General features: G+C 40.0%; 1 protein-coding gene across 11 annotated transcripts in view; it reads right to left on the bottom strand.

Moving 5' to 3' along the window:
- Positions 1-11424: 11424 nt before the first annotated feature.
- Positions 11425-18210, bottom strand: part of BICD1 (BICD cargo adaptor 1) — a 184355-nt gene continuing 177569 nt past the window's right edge. For 5 of the 11 annotated variants that reach the window (XM_062590155.1, XM_062590181.1, XM_062590131.1 and 2 more), the window contains one exon: positions 14187-14352. In XM_062590155.1, coding sequence (XP_062446139.1) covers positions 14265-14352 — 88 coding nt within the window. In that variant the 3' untranslated portion in view covers positions 14187-14264. Of the gene's footprint in view, positions 14353-18210 lie in introns of all 11 variants that reach the window. The other 6 variants (XM_062590148.1, XM_062590139.1, XM_062590115.1 and 3 more) reach the window with 3 other exon arrangements.

The raw sequence follows: 18210 nt of genomic DNA on the forward strand, positions 1-18210 counted from the left end.
AGAAAATCCACTGCAGCTTCTTGTAACCCAAGCAAATAATGTTTCTAACATAGATTTCCTGTTTTCTCCTGCTTCACTGTGTATAAGACAGAATACTGTCTTGTTTCAGGTTTCTCCTGTTGTCATTTTAACCCAAGTTTTCTAGGAGAAACAGTACATTTTGAACATTACCCAGTTCAGATGATCCTATGTGCAGCCAGAAGGAATATGAGAAGGATAGGTACTATAGAGAGACTTGTTTTGAATGATGGTGAGTACAAGCCTGCACATTACCCAGATCATGTGCTTTTGTAGGGCTATTAAGTTGATCATCACTTCCAGAGCCGAGTGCTGTAGGGCAAATGACCCTGAGCCACTAGACTTTCTCTGGTGACTGATCGCTGTGGCCTACCTAGCAGCAGGTTTCATCAGCTTCCAGCTACTTTAATAAAAAAATCCTGTTTATACCCTTACAGGCAGAGTTTCTTTCTCCATCACCAAGAAGACCACTAGATGAATGCTAACATGTAGCTCTGCAAGAACATGGTATTCAAAGAAATAAGCATTTCTGCTGCATCTTACCCTGAAGCTAATTTGGTCTTACCCCTATTTTTCTGCATAGAGGTATCTTATCATCTGTTGCAAGCAAGTTCTTGGTATTTGTTGAAAATATGTTGAGATAACAGGCCAACATGGGTGACACTGTTGTGGGTGTCTACTACAGGCCACCTGACCAGGAAGAGAAAGTTGATGAGGCCTTCTATAGACAGCTGGAGGTAGCCTCACCATTACAGGCCCTGGTTCTCATGGGGGACTTCAACCACCCTGACATCTGCTGGAAGGACTACACAGAAAGGCACAAACAGTCCAGGAGGCTCCTGCAATGCATTGATGATAACCTCTTGTCACAAATGGTGGAGGAGCCTACAAGGAAGGGTGTCCTGCTGGACCTTGCCCTTACCAACAGACAGGGAATGGTTAGTGATGTGAAGGTTGGGGGCAGCCTTGGCTGCAGTGACCACAAGATGGTGGAGTTCAGGATCCTGCAGGAAAGAAGTAAGGCAACAAGCAGGATTGCAACGCTGGACTTCAGGAGAGCGGACTTTGGCCTCTTCAGAGACCTAATTGGTAGAGTCTTATGGGTTAAGACCTAGAAGGAAAGGAGGTCCAGGAGAGCTGGCTAGTATTCAAACATCACTTCCTCCAAGCTCAAGAGCAGTGCATCCCTATGAGTAAGAAATGCAGCAGAAGGGGTAGGAGACCTGCATGGGTGTGCAAGGAGCTCTTGGCCAAATTCAAACAGAAGAAGAAAGTCCAGAGAATGTGGAAGAGGGGACAGGCTACTTGGGAGAATTGTAGGAATGCAGTCAGAGTGTGTAGAGATGCGGCGAGGAAGACTAAGGCCCAGTTGGAATTGAGTCTGGCAAGGGATGTTAAGGACAACAGGAAGGGCTTCTTCAAATACATCAGTAGCAAGAGGAGGACTCGGGAGAATGTGGGCCCACTACTGAATGGGACGGGGGCCCTGGTGACAAGGGATACAGAGAAGGCAGAATTACTGAATGCCTTCTTTGCTTCAGTCTTCACTGCTGAGGGCAGCCCCCAGGAATCCTGCAGCCTGGACGTGAGGGAGAAAGTCTAGAGAAAGGAAGACTTTCCTTTGGTTGAGGAGGATAGGATTAGAGACCTTCTGGGCAAGCTAGACGTCCACAAATCCATGGGCCCAGATGGGATGCACCCACGGGTACTGAGGGAGCTGGCGGAGGTTGTTGCCAAGCTGCTCCATCATCTTTGAAAGGTCCTGGAGAACTGGAGAGGTGCCTGAGGACTGGAAGAAAGCCAATGTTACTCCAGTCTTCAAAAAGGGCAAGAAGGAGGACCCAGGCAACTACAGGCCGGTCAGCCTCACCTCCATCCCGGAAGGTGATGGAACAGCTCATTCTGGATGTCACCTCCAGGCATATGGAGGAAAAGAAGATGATCAGGTGTTGTCAGCATGGATTCACCAAGGGCAAATCCTGCTTAACCAATCTGATAGCCTTCTATGATGGCATGACTGGCTGGGTAGATGAGGGGAGAGCAGTGGATGTTGTGTACCTTGACTTCGGCAAGGCTTTTGACACTGTCTCCCATAACATCCTCCTAGATAAGCTCGGAAAGTGTGGGTTAGACAAGTGGACAGTGAGGTGGATTGAGAACTGGCTGAAAAGCAGAGCTCAGAGTGCCGTCATCAGTGGTGTGGAGTCTAGTTGGAGGCCGGTGGCTAGTGGAGACCTCCAGGGCTCAGTGCTGGGTCCCATCCTGTTCCACTTCTTCATCAGTGACCTGGATGAGGGACAGAGTGCCTCCTCAGCAAGTTTGCTGATGATACCAAGCTGGGAGGAGTGGTTGACACATCAGAAGTCTGTGCTGCCCTTCAGAGAGACCTGGATAGGCTGGAGAGCTGGGTGGAGAGGAAACTCCTGAGGTTCAACAAGGGCAAGTGCAGGGTCCTGCACCTAGGGAAAAATAAACCTAGGCACCAGTACAAGCTGGGGACTGACCTTCTGGAGAGCAGCTCTGCAGAGAAAGTCCTGGTAGTGCTGGTGGATGACAGATTGACCATGAGCCAATAATGTGCCCTTGTGGCCAAGAAGGCCAATGGTATCCTGGGGTGCATTGGGAAGAGTGTTGCCAGCAGGTGGAGGGAGGTGATCCTGCCCCTCTACTCAGCCCTAGTGAGGCCTCATCTCGAGTACTGTGTCCACTTCTGGGCTCCCCAGTACAAGAGAGACATGGAGCTACTGGAGAGAGTCCAGCATAGGGCTACAAAGATGATCAGAAGGCTGGAGCACCTGCCCTATGAGGAGCGGCTGCGAGAGCTGGGCCTCTTCAGCCTGGGGAAGAGAAGACTGAGGGGGGATCTCATCAATATGTGTCTAAGTACCTGAAGGGAGGGTGTCAAGGGGATGGGGACAAAATGTTTTCAGTTGTCCCATGTGACAGGACTAGAGGCAATGGGCAGAAATTGAACCACAGGAAGTTCTGCCTGGAGGTGAGGGGGAACTTCTTCACTGTGAGAGTGACGGAGCACTGGATCAGGTTGCCTGGAGAGGCTGTGGAGTCTCCTTCTCTGGAGATATTCGAGGCCTGCCTGGATGCAACCCTGTCTGACGTGCTGTAGGTGACCCTGCTGAGCTGGGAGGTTGGACTAGATGATCTCCAGAGGTCCCTTCCAACCTTAGTGATTCTATGATTCTATGATAAAGCTATCACACATATACTTAGTTTTACTGCAGGAATGCTGCTTAGGCATCTAAGGCAGAACTGCTACTTAATCATCAGTTTTGTTAGCTAAGTCTCTTAGGATGGCATTCATTTAACAAAGACTCTGATCGCCTTCAAAAGTCTGGAAATATTCTTCATTATCACTAATTAGGTGATATATGAGTGAAGGTGATAATGAAATATGTTTCAGACTATCCTATCAACGTCAGGCATTGACAGTGCTTTAGCTTTGATTTGGATTAACTACAAGTGAAAACAAACTTCCATAAGGTCATGTTAGCAAAAAGGAGAAAGAAAGCTGTGCTTGAGAAAACTGTCATACTCTCCTGTTTCTTAGCTTCTTCTGCTGCTAGAGCTGACAGCCACTCTGAAAGCCAGGTTAAAAACCAAGGTCAAAGCTCCCCATCTGAGACATCTTAATGAGCCTGGTTCACGATTCACAGGGAAGGAGTGATCACTTTTTAAGATGTGCCCCACATCCAAAATCAATAGTCATTCTAGCATTTCACCACATCAAGTTAAATTTACTGCTGGAAAAATGTGCCTTAATATATGAGGCAAAGCTGTGAGGCCCATAAGTCATTTGTGGTCTGCCAGGAAAATATATGCCAGCAAGCTCCTGGGAGAGCTTTACCTGAGACGGCTGGGAGCTGCCCATCGGCTAGTTGCTCCATTGGGGGCAGCCGGCAGCTCCTTGCTACTAGGTCTTCTGCACCCTGCAGCATCTCCCTTTTCTCAGAGGGGCCCATGTCCAGTTACATTACTGGAAAGCTGGCAGCAGCTCCTGGGGAAAAGATGACAGAAGCTGGCAGCTGCTCTGAGCTGTTACTTCAGTGTGCCTCTGCCCAGGGCCTATGATCCCTGGGAAGGGCTGCAGCTGAGCAGCTGCTCCATCCACATGGAATTGTGTGTATACGAAACAAGCGCTCCTTGCCATAGCCAGGCATTTATTCCCAAAGCCCAGCCTTAGTCCCCACTTGCCTTCATTGGTGCAGTGATGTATGCGATGGTAAATTCATAGGAGAGGTGCTTTGTTTAAAGAGCCGTGTACTGTTCAGGCGCTGCATACATTAACTGTTGTCCCTCCATGAAGCTTAGCAAAACTGCAAAGCAAAGTGTTGTGGTTCTCTCCTTAACAAATCACTATTTAAAGAGCAACAGGCTGACGAAACATGTTATGAAAAGAAAGGCATAATTATTAGCCCCAGCTGTAGAACAGAATACACTAGTCTCAATATTGCTGGTAACTTTATTCCTACAATCTGCCAGCAGTTCTCCCTTAACTTTTCCTTACTGCAAAAACCAAGCTGTCAGGTATATAGCATTTCTTCTAATGAGGCATACGGTACATGCACAGGAGTTTCAGCATGCTTATTAATAATTTATAATGACTTAAAACAGAGAGAGAGAGACTTCAAAGCAGTTGCTGTATTTGCAGACTCCTCTAAGTTCATCTGTTCTTGTTCTCATCCATTCTAGTCCATATTCCACAGTCTCTCTTGGTTATTTCTGGCCTGAAATTTGATTATTTGGAGCAAAGTCTGTGAAAAGGACACAAATGCTGCTTCTGTTCCATTTAGATTCTCTCTTACATCCTGAATCTCAAAAATAGAACTCCATTCATATTTGTAATTTCAAAAATGTATTTTTGGATATGTCACAAACATACCTTACTTCCATAGATCTAATGCTGTCTAATTTTGGAAGTCAGTACTTTAAGCTTGCTTTACTATACACACCCAAGGCTCCATGCACTGCCAATGGATATGCCTTTATTGTTCTGAAATGTGCCATGCTTTTGTATTCAAGCACAACAGCATTGGAAAAGGGTGCTCTGATCATAGGTTGAGACTTCAGAAACACTAAAATCTCAGTTTGGGCTCTGGCATGGATTTATATCCATGAGTGTGACAGAGTTTTTTAAAAAGACAGAGTCAATTCAAAGGAAATTCAAATTCTCTACCAGAAAAGAACAGTTGTATTTTACTGAGCTGACACTGTTTGTGGAAGAAACATTTTCCCATGTTTGGGCAGTGTTTTAATTTCAGCCTAATCAGTTAATTTGCCTTTTAAGTTGGCAGGTCTGGCACACAGTCAGATGCAGGGCATAGGACTAAAGAAACTAAAACCAGAAAGTGGATGCTAAACCTCAGCTATTTGTAGGGAGGATCTATTAATACCAAGCATTACAGATGATCTGAACTAGTTCTGAACTCTCTCAAATACAAGAGACATGTAGTCTGTAGCATGGTATACCACATGGACTAACACATCCTGCTGAGGGTACCTGGCTACTGCAACTAAAAGCACTTTGGTTTCCAGTGTGCACAGTGTGAACGTATGTGGAGAGACAAAAGGTTACACATAATGAAACTTGGCTCATTTTATTGACTGTTATGGATGTTTTTCAGGCTCTCAGTCTCAATTTGTCTATCTGTAGGTAAGAGATAACAGTACCCACTTTGCAGAGATGTTTCAGGATGGAATTAATATGCGTAGAGTGCTCTGAAGATAAAAAAAGCTAATTTGCATTTTGCTTAGATAACAAGAACCTTTGAAAGCAGTGGTGTCTTCACAGAGACATTCCCTTTTTCAGTAATGTAGGACTTCATTAAGATTGCTGGTAATTTGTATGCAGTCAATGTTCTAATTTTACACTTTGCATGGTGGCAGTTGAGTCACAAGTTGGTCACAGAAGTACTCACCAGTCACTTCTTTGAAATGCACTAGCTATTCCCTGCTGTGCCCACAGTCCTGTAATGCACGCTACACAGGTGACTGCCCAACATCCACATGGAGCCCTCTGACGTCAGAGGAGCTTTGCTCCAACCCAGGCACCTCTCTGCACCAAATTACAAAGGAAAGACCTGGATGCCAGGTCCAACATTCACTCAAGCTTCCCAACCAATTTTGAATCAGACTCTGTGGATGACATGGGTCAAACCCCATCAGGTTTCTAAAGTAGCACTCTGTCCTAGTGTCCAATGGCACTGTATCACCATGGAGAACAGCTGTGACTTCATTTTGGATGAGTAGAGCACTAGCAAATTCTGTCATGGAGGAACAGCTACCTTGCACTGATCAGTATTGAGCCATCCAAATTTACAGAGGTTGTCTAATCTCTATTAGCAAAGCCATTTAGTCCTGTATAGCTGGACAGAAGAAGATGCACTGCTGTAAACACAGTAACTGTTTTTCTCCCACAATCACTTTCCCATGTCTGAGGGGAGAGCAAAAAGCAAGGCACATCCTCTGCATTCAGAAGTTAATCTCCAAGGGAGCTCTGTACTCACATAGCTTTCCGTATTATACTCCTAATCTGATTACACAGCTTCAGTTTTAATATCCTAACTGATATGATGGCATTAAACAGCAAAAGTCAAATTTGCCTGACAGAGGTAATCAACAAACTTGTGAATTGATTTAACTGGACTCAACGGTCTACTTCCTCTTTTCCAAAGTTTCCTGGTAAGTCATTTATAGGAGATCAAGGGACTTTTCCCTTTCTATGGAGTTTATTCACAAGTAACAATTTCTTAATAGTGCATTTCTTGCTACCAGCTATGAAACCTTATTCCTGGATTTAGATATCTCCAATATGATAAAAAAGAATTGATAAATAGCAATGAGTGAAATGCGTGTTTTCTAATCTACTGTTGTAGTCAAAAAGGAATCATTCTTATAAAGATCAATTTTTTGTTACTGAGCTATTAAGTTTCTGCTGAGTTGTCAACTATAGTATTGAGCCTTATTTTTGTGCAAAATTAGTGCTTTATCCTTTCATTCAGGCAATTGCTCAAATCTACCACTGAATGGAAAGCTGTTGTATTTGTGCTGTTAACGTATACAAACAGATGAGCTCTGGTCTTATTCCAATAAGACCCCCCCTCCCCAGGGTCACGTAATTATTATCATCTATTTTAGCTCATTTTTTTCTCTGTTTTTTTCTTTTGTCCTATATATAAAATCTCATTTACACTTCTCTGTCCCAGCCTGTTAGAGTTGGAAGATGTAGACGTCAGGTGCTTTGATACGGCCCTCTTCATAATTAAGAGTTTCTGTTCTTACTAACAGTCTCATGAAACCTGGGTTGCAACACTGTTCAAAATCGTGCAGCAATCGTGTGTGTTCGAGATGCCAATGGACTGGTTTTGTATGCATTCATTATTTTATAGCATTTAGACAATCAAAATAAAGCTCCTGCTACCTTTGGGCACACCTGTGAGTGTTCTGCATCTCTCTATGTATATCTGTGGGCTTTATTTGGGAGGTACCCAAAATGAATACATGCAATGCAATGGTAGTCACCTGAAAACTTTAGCTTCATGGTCTTTCTGACATATTTTTACAGGAAAAACAAGAGTTCATTTGTCAGAGAATAACTCCTGTTCCAGAACAAGAGGTAACAGTGCTTCTCAAAGGAGAAACTACACTGGTATTTCTTTGGAAGCAGAAGATACATTTTTGATTTTTTTGATTTTTTCCCATCAGCACTTCCTGTGATGAAAACAGATGGTGGACCAAGATAGCTCTCCCTGCTTGACAAGAAAAAGGAAGAAAATAGAGAAATGGGAAGCATTTAGACAAGCAACAGCTTGAGGACTGCATTTCCGTGTTCATGCACAAATTCTGTTACTATCCAAAGCCCCTCGCTCGCCAGCCAGCCCGAGCCAAAGATAACCCTATTGCCTCCAATATCCCTCACCAAGTTCAACATCACCTAGGCCAAGCAGGCTTGAGAGGCAAACCCCGCCTCTAGCTCTTCCCTCTTCTTGGCCACATCTCTTGCAGGAATCCTGCCACCTCCAGGGTTCACTGGAGCTGCCGCAGCAGTACACGCCTGCGGGCCGGCGAGCCCAGCTGCCGAGGGAGGACTGGGATGCCCTTACTGTCAGGACATGCAGGGGCACTTCAGTCAGGGAAATGTTTCTTGCTTTGGGAAGCATGTATGGTACACTGCACTGTACACAGCACTTCTAACCCAATTTTCTGCCAACTTCAGCCCTTCCTTTGCTTCCACAACCCCTGAAGCTGGAGATTTGTATCTTACGCAGCAGTCTTGTACAGAGACCTTATTTAGATACTGGAGAATTTTAAAGATGTCTCGAATCTTTTGGAAATAATGAAGGGATAATAATAAATAACAATAACAAATAATAATAGTATTCATAATAATAATAATAATAATAAATTCTGATACCTATTAAACTTACAATTATGCATCTTTAAGAAATAAATAAATGTAAAAAGCACAGGCCAAGACAACGCACTGCAAATTGACAGAAGTAGACCAGAGAGCATGGAATTAAATGAACAAAAATGGCCAGTTTATTCACTGGAACAGTTATGCATTACACTGTAATTTTAATTTGAACATAAAGATGTAAGAATCAGTATATTGGCTTCTTTTAATTATGTTCTTCAGCACTAGAGTGTTTTTCCCAACCATTTGACTGCATGATCATATTACACATGTACAAGCACAGACTTTATGAATCCCTCACAAGGCATTAACCTAGGATTGTCTACAAGGACAAGAAAGAGTTAACATAGGAATTACTTCAATCTTAAAAAGAAATGATGATTTTTTTTTGGAAACAAGAATTATTTAACTTTTTTGCTTTTAGCATAAAGTAGCAACAAGAAGAGTTTCCAATGTTCAGTCTTTAGCAAATGAACACATATACTTTGATATTCTTCACCACCAAGAAACACTCCATCATTTAACCCCGAGAAGGCAGAACAACATAATGTCAATTCAACATAGGAGTAGCTGAGTTATTACAGCAGTAAACATACAGTATACAAATTTGTGTTTTTCCCACAAACATCACCAATGTGAAAACTCTTCTGAAAAGAACACAGCAATCTGTATGGTTCATTAGATACAGAACATCATGCAAATGGTAACATTCAATAGATTACAAAAGTCACAAAACATCAGTTTTCATTGTTTTAAATTGTTTACAAATGATCAAGTTAATTAACCCTTTAACAGTCAAACCACAGGGCTTAAGTCAATAGGGCAATAACTAATAAAATGGATTTAGTTCATCCACTGGCATGGCACACAAATGGTCATACCTGTGAATAGGAAAATAAAAAGCTTGATTACTCTTTTTTCTTCTTCACAGCTGATAAAATAACAGCTTAGCTAGCAAACCAGTCTACTGGAAATCTGTATCAACCTCCTGTGTTCATTATTTTCCAAAATATTCTTGAAATCAAAACAACCATAGCTTTTATATGAAAAAAAATATTTAATTCGGTTATTAATGCTGAGAAAAAACATACACTCTTCTCCACTACTTCTGCAACAGCTAATAACGATGAGCAAAACCAACACAGACCTTCATAAAAAGACACTTTTTGAAACAGAAGGCCCCATCACTCAGAGTCTGCCTGCACATTAACTCCAGTCACGGAATATAGGATTTTTCCTTTACCTCTTGTCAGTCTGTCAGCTTCAGTGCCGTTAGATTTCATGGAGGGGATTTTCAAGAACTCCACAGGAAACAGATTAAAACCCAAACACAGATTTAAGCCCTGCATCTCAGAATGAAAGATACAGACTCTGTGTGACAGTCTTCTTGCCTTTCTAACATGAAGAATATGCATATCACACAATAAATAAGAATTTTCTAGCTTAATCATGGATATGGAAAAGCTACATGATGTTAAGAATCTCATGCGTGCCGCATTTTACATTGCATTTTTAGATGCATTTGTGCCTTAAGGCGAAAGACAATTGCTTTTTTCTTTCTTTCCCACTGGTGCTTAATTCTATAAAAAAAACTCTCAATGGTTAAAAAAGTCTAAATACTGTATATCCCTTTCAGATGCACTGCACACACAAAAGAAAAGTGATGACTGTAATTTTTTAAGAGGTAACTAGAGCAGTGATCATACTTCAAAGGTAAAACATCAGTCCCTGACATTTTCAATGACTTCTGAAGTACAGAAAGAAATAAGTTCACTCTACCCTCTGTGGATGTTCATCTTCCACCAGAGAAAGGAAACAGACTTCCAAGGGGCTGATAGGATCTATACCTTGTGACGGTCTTGATCCAACTCTACTGGAACGGGCAGCACAACTCCTACTAACTTCTGCGCTGCACACCGAGTATCAAAACACAGGCCCAGACTTATGAGGGTCGTCCCCAGAGGGTCCCGCTTTCCTAACGGCTGAACTTAAGCATTTGCAACATAATTATCATGACCAGCCTTCGTAGATGAGGTCTAGATTGTATTTAATAATATAATCTCCTTTTTGTTTGCACTTAAGTATGACAAATGGCTAAAACAATTTCAGAATCCTTTTTTAACTGAAAATAAGCTGAAAGTCATCATCTTGGCATTAGAACTTGCAGTGTTATCTTAATTATAGCTTCATTCTATGAACTCTGCAGTATAGCTATGATTACATTAATTTACTAGGAAAAATTTGGATGGAGCAAGCGCAGAGATTGCCAGCCTATCAATCTGATCAAGCAGAAAGAATCTCACTATCGCCTCCATGTTGAAGGCAGAGACTTCTGTATGGTTAGCATGAGAAATGACAGTATTTACTCTTTCCATTTACCTTCTGGCTGATAGAAAATATATTTTCCATACTGTGACATTTTGCAAATTCTTGCTCATTCATCTTCTTCTCCCCTTATATTTTAATCTATGTATTTGTTTTGTTATTTCACACATTTCCTATAAACTGGACTTCCAGAAGTAGATCATTTCATTCAACAAAGAATACTTTTTTTCCCCCTGTGTAAGGAAAATAAAGCCCAAAACAGACTGCCCCAGATCTGAACAGACTATTCCAAACCCAAAGAAATTTCAAGGCCTTTCTAGAGAACAAAAGCTGCATTGCAGACATGAAAGCCAGAGGAGGATTTGAAAATTACTTCTTTCCTGCGTACGACACCCTTCAGCATTTTTAAGTAAATCTGACCTTTAGAAAATATATGCATCTTTCTTCTTATTTTTTTAATCTTTAAAAATCAAAATATGTATCAACACATTGGAAATTAATTCTAAATGGATGAAATACAGTATTTTGCAAATCTTAAAAAAACATGCTTTTGTTCGTTTTTGTCTGCATGTAAATACTTTCTATGAAACTGCTCACAAAGTTGTATGTCATCAATCACAAAATAATAAAGAAAAGTTTATCATCTCAAGTTCAAGATATATATTTTATTTTTTTACTGATTAACTGACAAAAGCTGTCCTGGAGACCTACAGTTTTATAACTTACAATGCAATAACTACAGTCATTTGTACATATAAGCTGCTTTGTTTCTAGTTCTCTTAACTTTCCAACACTTACGTTTTATTATATTAAAAAATATAAATTGAAAAATTAGAAATGAAGAGTTTAAAGCTTAAGAGAATAAAAAAATTTAATAAACCCATTGATTTCTATAAAACATGGCCACAATCTCTAAACCACTGGATGCTGTTCTGTAACTCTTGATCCACATAGACGTACCAGCACAATGTTTCAATTTCTCAAAGTTGCTTTGCAAATCACAATTGGAAACAAATACATTACTAAACAAGTATTCCAATAAAAGGATTTTTTTCCAATAAATTCATATATAGAATGGAAATGTATTTCACTCAATTTATGGTCAATTTAACTTTTAAATAGAGGGGAAAAAGTGTTTGGTTTGGATATGAAAATAGGTAAAAATATTCCAAGTAAAGCTCGCAGTAACTGTATTCAATGTGCAATGCAAATTCTTTTCCCACTGAACAATACACAGTAGCTGTCTTTGTTGGACATAGACATCACCACTGTAGAGTATTAATGCAGCAGTCTGACAAGGTCAGGAATTCGGAGACGCTTTTTAAAGGCAACATTTGCCTCAGGCAAAATGTTTCTTTAGTAAAAATCAAAATAGCAGCTAATTTCAGTGCCAAAAATATGATTGAGCTAAACAAGTTTTACTTGACTTTCCTATGACAAGACAACATGTAGATTAAGTATGATACTAAATAGTTATGTAAATGTATACAAGAATCATGTGAACCGCATGGAAATCTAAGCAGAAACACTGCCAAGTGTTGTTTGTTTGATCTGATCAGAATTTGATATCAGTTTGCTCCTATTTTCTCCACCTCTGACTCTGAATGTTTCGTTACAATAGCTCAGCTGCTTTGCCAAGGTTACAGGACATACACTGTTGATTACATAGAGTATTTCTATTTACAGCACCTTCATTACTGGTACTATGGTGATAAGGATAGTTAGGCACACTGATTGGTCACTGATTCTTTCCTCTGCTGATGTTCTGTGTATCATAACATTTGGTTAGCACTGTTAACAACAGACAACTGAGTTTGTTTTCTCACATAGAGGCAAAAATATGAAGAAATTATTCCAACCATCTCTGCAGCAATTTTGTTCAACTGCTCTGCACTGTAGGCTGTACTGCCTTTCAATTTTGTAGATCATACTTAAGCTGCAGAGAAGGAATAGAGTGATGTGGAAAAACCTAAGCCTTTCATCTGTAAAGAAATTAAGGCCACCTGACAAAGAGCAAGGAGTCTGCTAATTACCAGCAAGTGGGCAGTACTGAGGACTTCTTTTCTATTTGATAACCAGATGGGAAGCCCATAGATGCTAAAACATTACATCTTGCTTAGCCACTTGCCTTGCTGTCAGGTATTGTGCAAAATAAATTCTGTGATCCTTGATTTTGTTCTGAAATCCACTGTTAAAAAAAGAAAGAAAAAAGATTTATTCAGCTTTTGCAGGAAAGAATCTTTAACTAGGAACACTGTGCACTGTTGCAGTAGAATCTGTGTAGCGTAAATCACCTGAGTATTTGTCATAAACTGACATGAGCTAAGGTTCTGTATCTGTTGATTTTTGGCAAGGAAAAAATGCACTACAGTAAAATCCTACTAACATTGATCCACACTGTTAACCTCACCTGCGGGAGTTATTTCACCACAGAATACTTCACACAAAATGCATACAACTTTGCCATTCATACTAGCCTTTCACTGTAAGGCCTTGAGCTAGTATCCTGAATATGGGAGCAGGAGGAAAGAATGTTTTAATTAGCACACAACATTTTACTTGTTTTTAGATATTCTTTCTCAGATACCAAATAGAAAGTAACCCCAAAAAACAGCACCAATTCATCTACTTGTCTGAAATGCAAAAATAACTACGATGCAAGCAAACAGCTGAAAATAAATCAATACACCATCCTTTCATCTCCTTCTTAGGCTTAATAATTATCTTTCAGTGAAGAGCTACAACAAAACCAGAAGCTAGCATAATATGAATTAGAAAATAAGTGCATAAACAGTATCAGTGCAGCAGCAAAATATACAGTCATTGTTAACTTTCCAATTCAACCCATTTCCAACATTTTTGTGCAATACAAATTGGCCATATGCTGGCCAATGCAACAAGCCTCTTTATTAATATTAACTCAGTCATTCTTCACTTAAGCTATTTCTGCTTGTTGTTTTTTTTTCTCCTCTTTTAAATAAAATGAATTAAATACAATTCTCTCAAAAAAGACTGCATTTTATAAACAAAAAATTATGGTGCAAATAAAGTAAGTAATAAATATCACACCCTTAATAACAAAAAGAAATTTTAACAGGTTCCTATGGCTGAACTTACAGAATAGGAGGGTAGGATTTTTGTAACATACTTTTTTAAATATTGGCTTAAGTCTCTCAGGATTCCAGAGGTAAAGCCAAGCAGCTGGGAGGAACATTTTGTTGGGATGTTAAATTTCACTACACTTTGTAATTGTGATAGCAAAGTTTGGATACAATCAGAGGAACCATAAAAAGTCTTCTTGATAGGTTGGGCTCTGTGCTTTGTGTTCTTCTTCTCAACCTTCCCTCTGTTGCCAGAACAGTGGGTTTGAATCCAGGCTTGTCAACGCAGCAACAAGGCAGGATTGTCTGCCGGCTCGCTGGGAACAACCCGCTCCCTTGTTGCATCCGCTCCACTCTGTTTGCATTTTCTCTTACGTTGCATATGAAGATTAGGGGTAAGGAGGAGGCTTAGAGAGACAGTTGAGAGGGGCACACTGAGAGCTGGAATGTGGCTGCTCTTCTGGAAGAGCATTAGGACTGAAATTTAAAAAGAAAAGAGAAAAAGGGCTTAAAAAACATGGCAAACTTTTCATGTGCACATAAACAGTAAACTCCAAAAGATGATGAACCCTCATCTTTAAATATGCATCCTCAAATACATAGTATACATAAGGAAAATCCTCAGTGCACAAGCATTCAATGACACCTGGATGTATACATGAAATACTGCAGATATCCTGCTTGCCAATTCACGTATACAACTGCTGTTTGCATGCCCTAATGAAGAATGGAGAAATGAATGCATGTGCAAAACGAGAGGGTGAATTTAAAGGGCAAAGTACAGGTGCCATTTTTAATGCGAGCATTAAGGATTTTACATATGCAACCAATTAACCGTTCTAAATGAAGAAAAGCGCCAGTTTGGAAATCAAGTTTCATCACCTTGTGAAAACATGGTCTCTTCCTGAATGCAATCTATCAGCTAGTATATCCATATAAATACAGGACAATCTTCCTCAGCAGGCAATATAACCATTATTTATCTCGTAATTCACCACTTCCAAAGGTTCACATTTTTTTCAATGTGTTCTCTGAATCCTCCTCAGTTCCATAATACTATCTTGTTTGATTGTTTTTCCATAAACAATTGTTCTGAAAACAGCATTCACCTCTTAAACCTCTAAATGTGCATATATTCATTTATAGGTAGCGCATACCGTCATGTGATACAGAGAGGTCTGAACTAGCTTTCAGCAGGCTACGTCTGGTATGAGTAGCAGCCTGGCTAAGGCAGCACAAAGATAAGGGCAGGCTGCCATAAGCACACCTCACTTCTTGGTGTAGAGGTCCAGGATGCTCCTCCAAAGAAACTTTACTTACTCCAATTTGTTCATTTAAAGCTAGCTCAGTTATCTACACTACAATATGTAATGCAGGCCCCGCTTAAGTTAGTCCCCTCTACGATTCCTCAGCCTTGGGCTACTCATTTTCACAAGGGTGAATTTCAGCTCATAGAGTGATGTCGAGCTGACTGACAGCCAGTAATCTTTTAAGGAAAGCATGTGGCAAACCAAAATATCAAAACAGTATACAAGTTAATATAATTTATAAACAAGTGCAGCACTTAAATGTGTCTGAGAATAGTTTTTTTCCTTAATGTCTCATATATTTTACAGTCCTGGAGTTATTCCAAGCTCAGCAGTGTGCATATGATGAAGCACAATCATTTATGTTCCTGTCCTCAAAAGAATTTGCTTTTTCCATTTTCCTTCCTTTAGAAACCATGCTGTTACATATTATCTCTTCAGAACAGACTACGGGAATGTTGAAAGGAAACCAATAAGTCTATTGCTGGAAATGAATCAATTTGAAATGCCAGAGGCATCTGAAAATCTGCAACTGGAACTGCCAGAGGTACTGAAAATATCTGTAGTTACACACACAGCATTTTAAAATAGAGAAACAACAAACTGACATTGCATTTACCTGAAGACAGAAACAAGTGTGCACTATCACTGCTAAGAAATTAGATGGGGATATGCATACTTTCAGGTCAGAGGAGCTTAAGAGATCATGACCATATATAGGTATTACAATTTAGCAAGAGTTAAGAGTCCTTGTACCTCTGACTTATTTGAAGATCATGAACTTGCATGCCTTAAGTTACACTCTGTTTCATATTTATGCTTCTAAAGAGAAGTTGGATGATTGAAAAATGCCTGGTCAGTGTGGGTTATAGGTGCTCTGCATCTCTCAAGTTTTGCTTTATGCTCACCTCTGTGAGTAGGTCAGTCACAAAGTATCTAGCGCTTTTTAAGACTATGACTCCTCAGTTTCTGTACAGATTAAGAACACCTATATATTGGTGTTAGACTAAGTCTAAGTGCTTAGATATAAATATTTAACCCAAAATGTTTTCTTGAAGCTTAGTAGATGGACTGGTTTAAACAAGAGTCCCGAGAGGACACCAAACCTGTCTTCTCCAGAAATTTCTTTCCATGGTTGTAACTTTCCTTTAGTTCTGCTGTATTACACAACATAGAGATGCAGAGATAGCATCTAAAGCGGGACCTGAATGAGATCTTTGCCTCATGCACTCAGATGATTGTGTCAGGAGTCACTGGAGATCAAGAGCCAGCTCCAGGCTTTGGCACCTCTCAAGTCTTCAAGATAGACTAAGGGGAAGCACTAGACTTCTTAAGTCCTTAAGAGAAACAAAAACAAATTGCAGCTTCAACATGGCATTTGGGGAGGACGAACAAGGTAGTACTCATGTTACCCTACAAAGGCTGCTTTTCCCTTCCCTTGCTCCCCCTTTCTTCTTTCAAGGCCTGTGTGATTATCAGAAAGGAATGGAAAACTCAACATAAATATATTTCTGCTTATGAGCAAGGAAAGTGTGTCTTTTGGGGGCTTCCATTCCAACTTTAAAAATAAGCAACAGATGTTCATCCTTTGGGTGAGAAAACTGATGAGGAAATGGCCATCATTAGCACTAATTATGTACAGGAATGGCCTGAAACAGGACCTCTTTGAAAGATAAGATTCAGCCGCATGGATATATGCCCACTTATATTAATGATCTAGTATCACCCTTCAGTACAAAATCATTACTGACTGAAGATACTGTAATACAAACTATCCCTGAAAATGCTGAGATTAGGAAACACTCTACTTATCACATTCATTTTCTCCTCCTGGTAATCCTGAGTTGCTTCCCATTTGAAAATATAAGACAATAAATATAAAATTTGGTCTCACCATTCCCTTTTCAACCAATAAGAAACATTAGGGGCATTAGGAAGAGAAGAAAAAAAAATCACAAGGTTATCAGTACAGGCACTTTTGCAACAACATATATACCCATCACTTGCAGTCCTAGTGGGTTTGACTCCATGGAGTACTTATCCTAACACGCCATTGTTATACCATCCTCTCTCCAGGATAAAACAGTATATCCAGTTCAGTAATACAGATCACTATAGCAGCATAAGAACAGAAAATACATCATCCATCAGGCAGAATGAGCGAGTGGCACACGGCATGCAGCGTGTGCGCTTTTTTTATGGCCGTACAGGTGATCATGATAGCAGGTCTTGGAGTTCAGCTATCAGACATACCAAAGGCTGCAGGTCGTAGGGGATGGCCGGTGGAGTAAGAACACGAAACAACAGAAAGATAAGAAGGAACCTGAAACTGTTGACTATTAACTGGGAATAAGTGAGAATACAGTTACAGGACAGAATATGTGCTGCTCTTAAAGCGTTTGATTTTAAACATTTTTGTAAATGTTTGTTTAATGGCCACTGCTATTTGGGGATCTATTCATTCAGTTGATGAATGAGGTCTATGTAATTTCTGTGTTAGTATTATTGCCTGTTTTTAAAGCAATTCCTCCCCCACCCCAGCAATCAAAATGCAAACATATATTTTTCAAATCAATTGGACAGAATCATGCAAAGCTCTTCCGTGTTAGTAAGTGCTCTTTTCTTGATTAAAGATGTCATTCACATGCAATATTGTCTAGCATAGACTGTAACCATAACAACTCAGCACAGGGAATTATAAACAAGTCAGTGATATTTTCAGAATGGAACCATTTTGCATGCAGTAATATTTTACCTTATTTCTATTTTATTTCCTTTTTATAGGAATAAAAGTATTATTTCTTATAAAATTATGAACATTCATTTCATCTACAGCAGTGATACATTTTTTATAGTTAACTTGCAACTATGTTTTGACTTCTGATAATGAACATGAGCTTTTCACTGGATTCAATAGAAGCTTGAATACAGCCCAAAGACAGACACACTCCTTAATTTGGGATTATGGTTAATATTTTAGCCTTGCCAAATATAATATATCACACAGGAAACTACATGTGATGGCAGG

The sequence above is a fragment of the Rhea pennata genome, chromosome 1 (assembly GCF_028389875.1).
Source record: "Rhea pennata isolate bPtePen1 chromosome 1, bPtePen1.pri, whole genome shotgun sequence".
In the NCBI taxonomy this organism is placed as follows: Eukaryota; Metazoa; Chordata; class Aves; order Rheiformes; family Rheidae; genus Rhea; species Rhea pennata.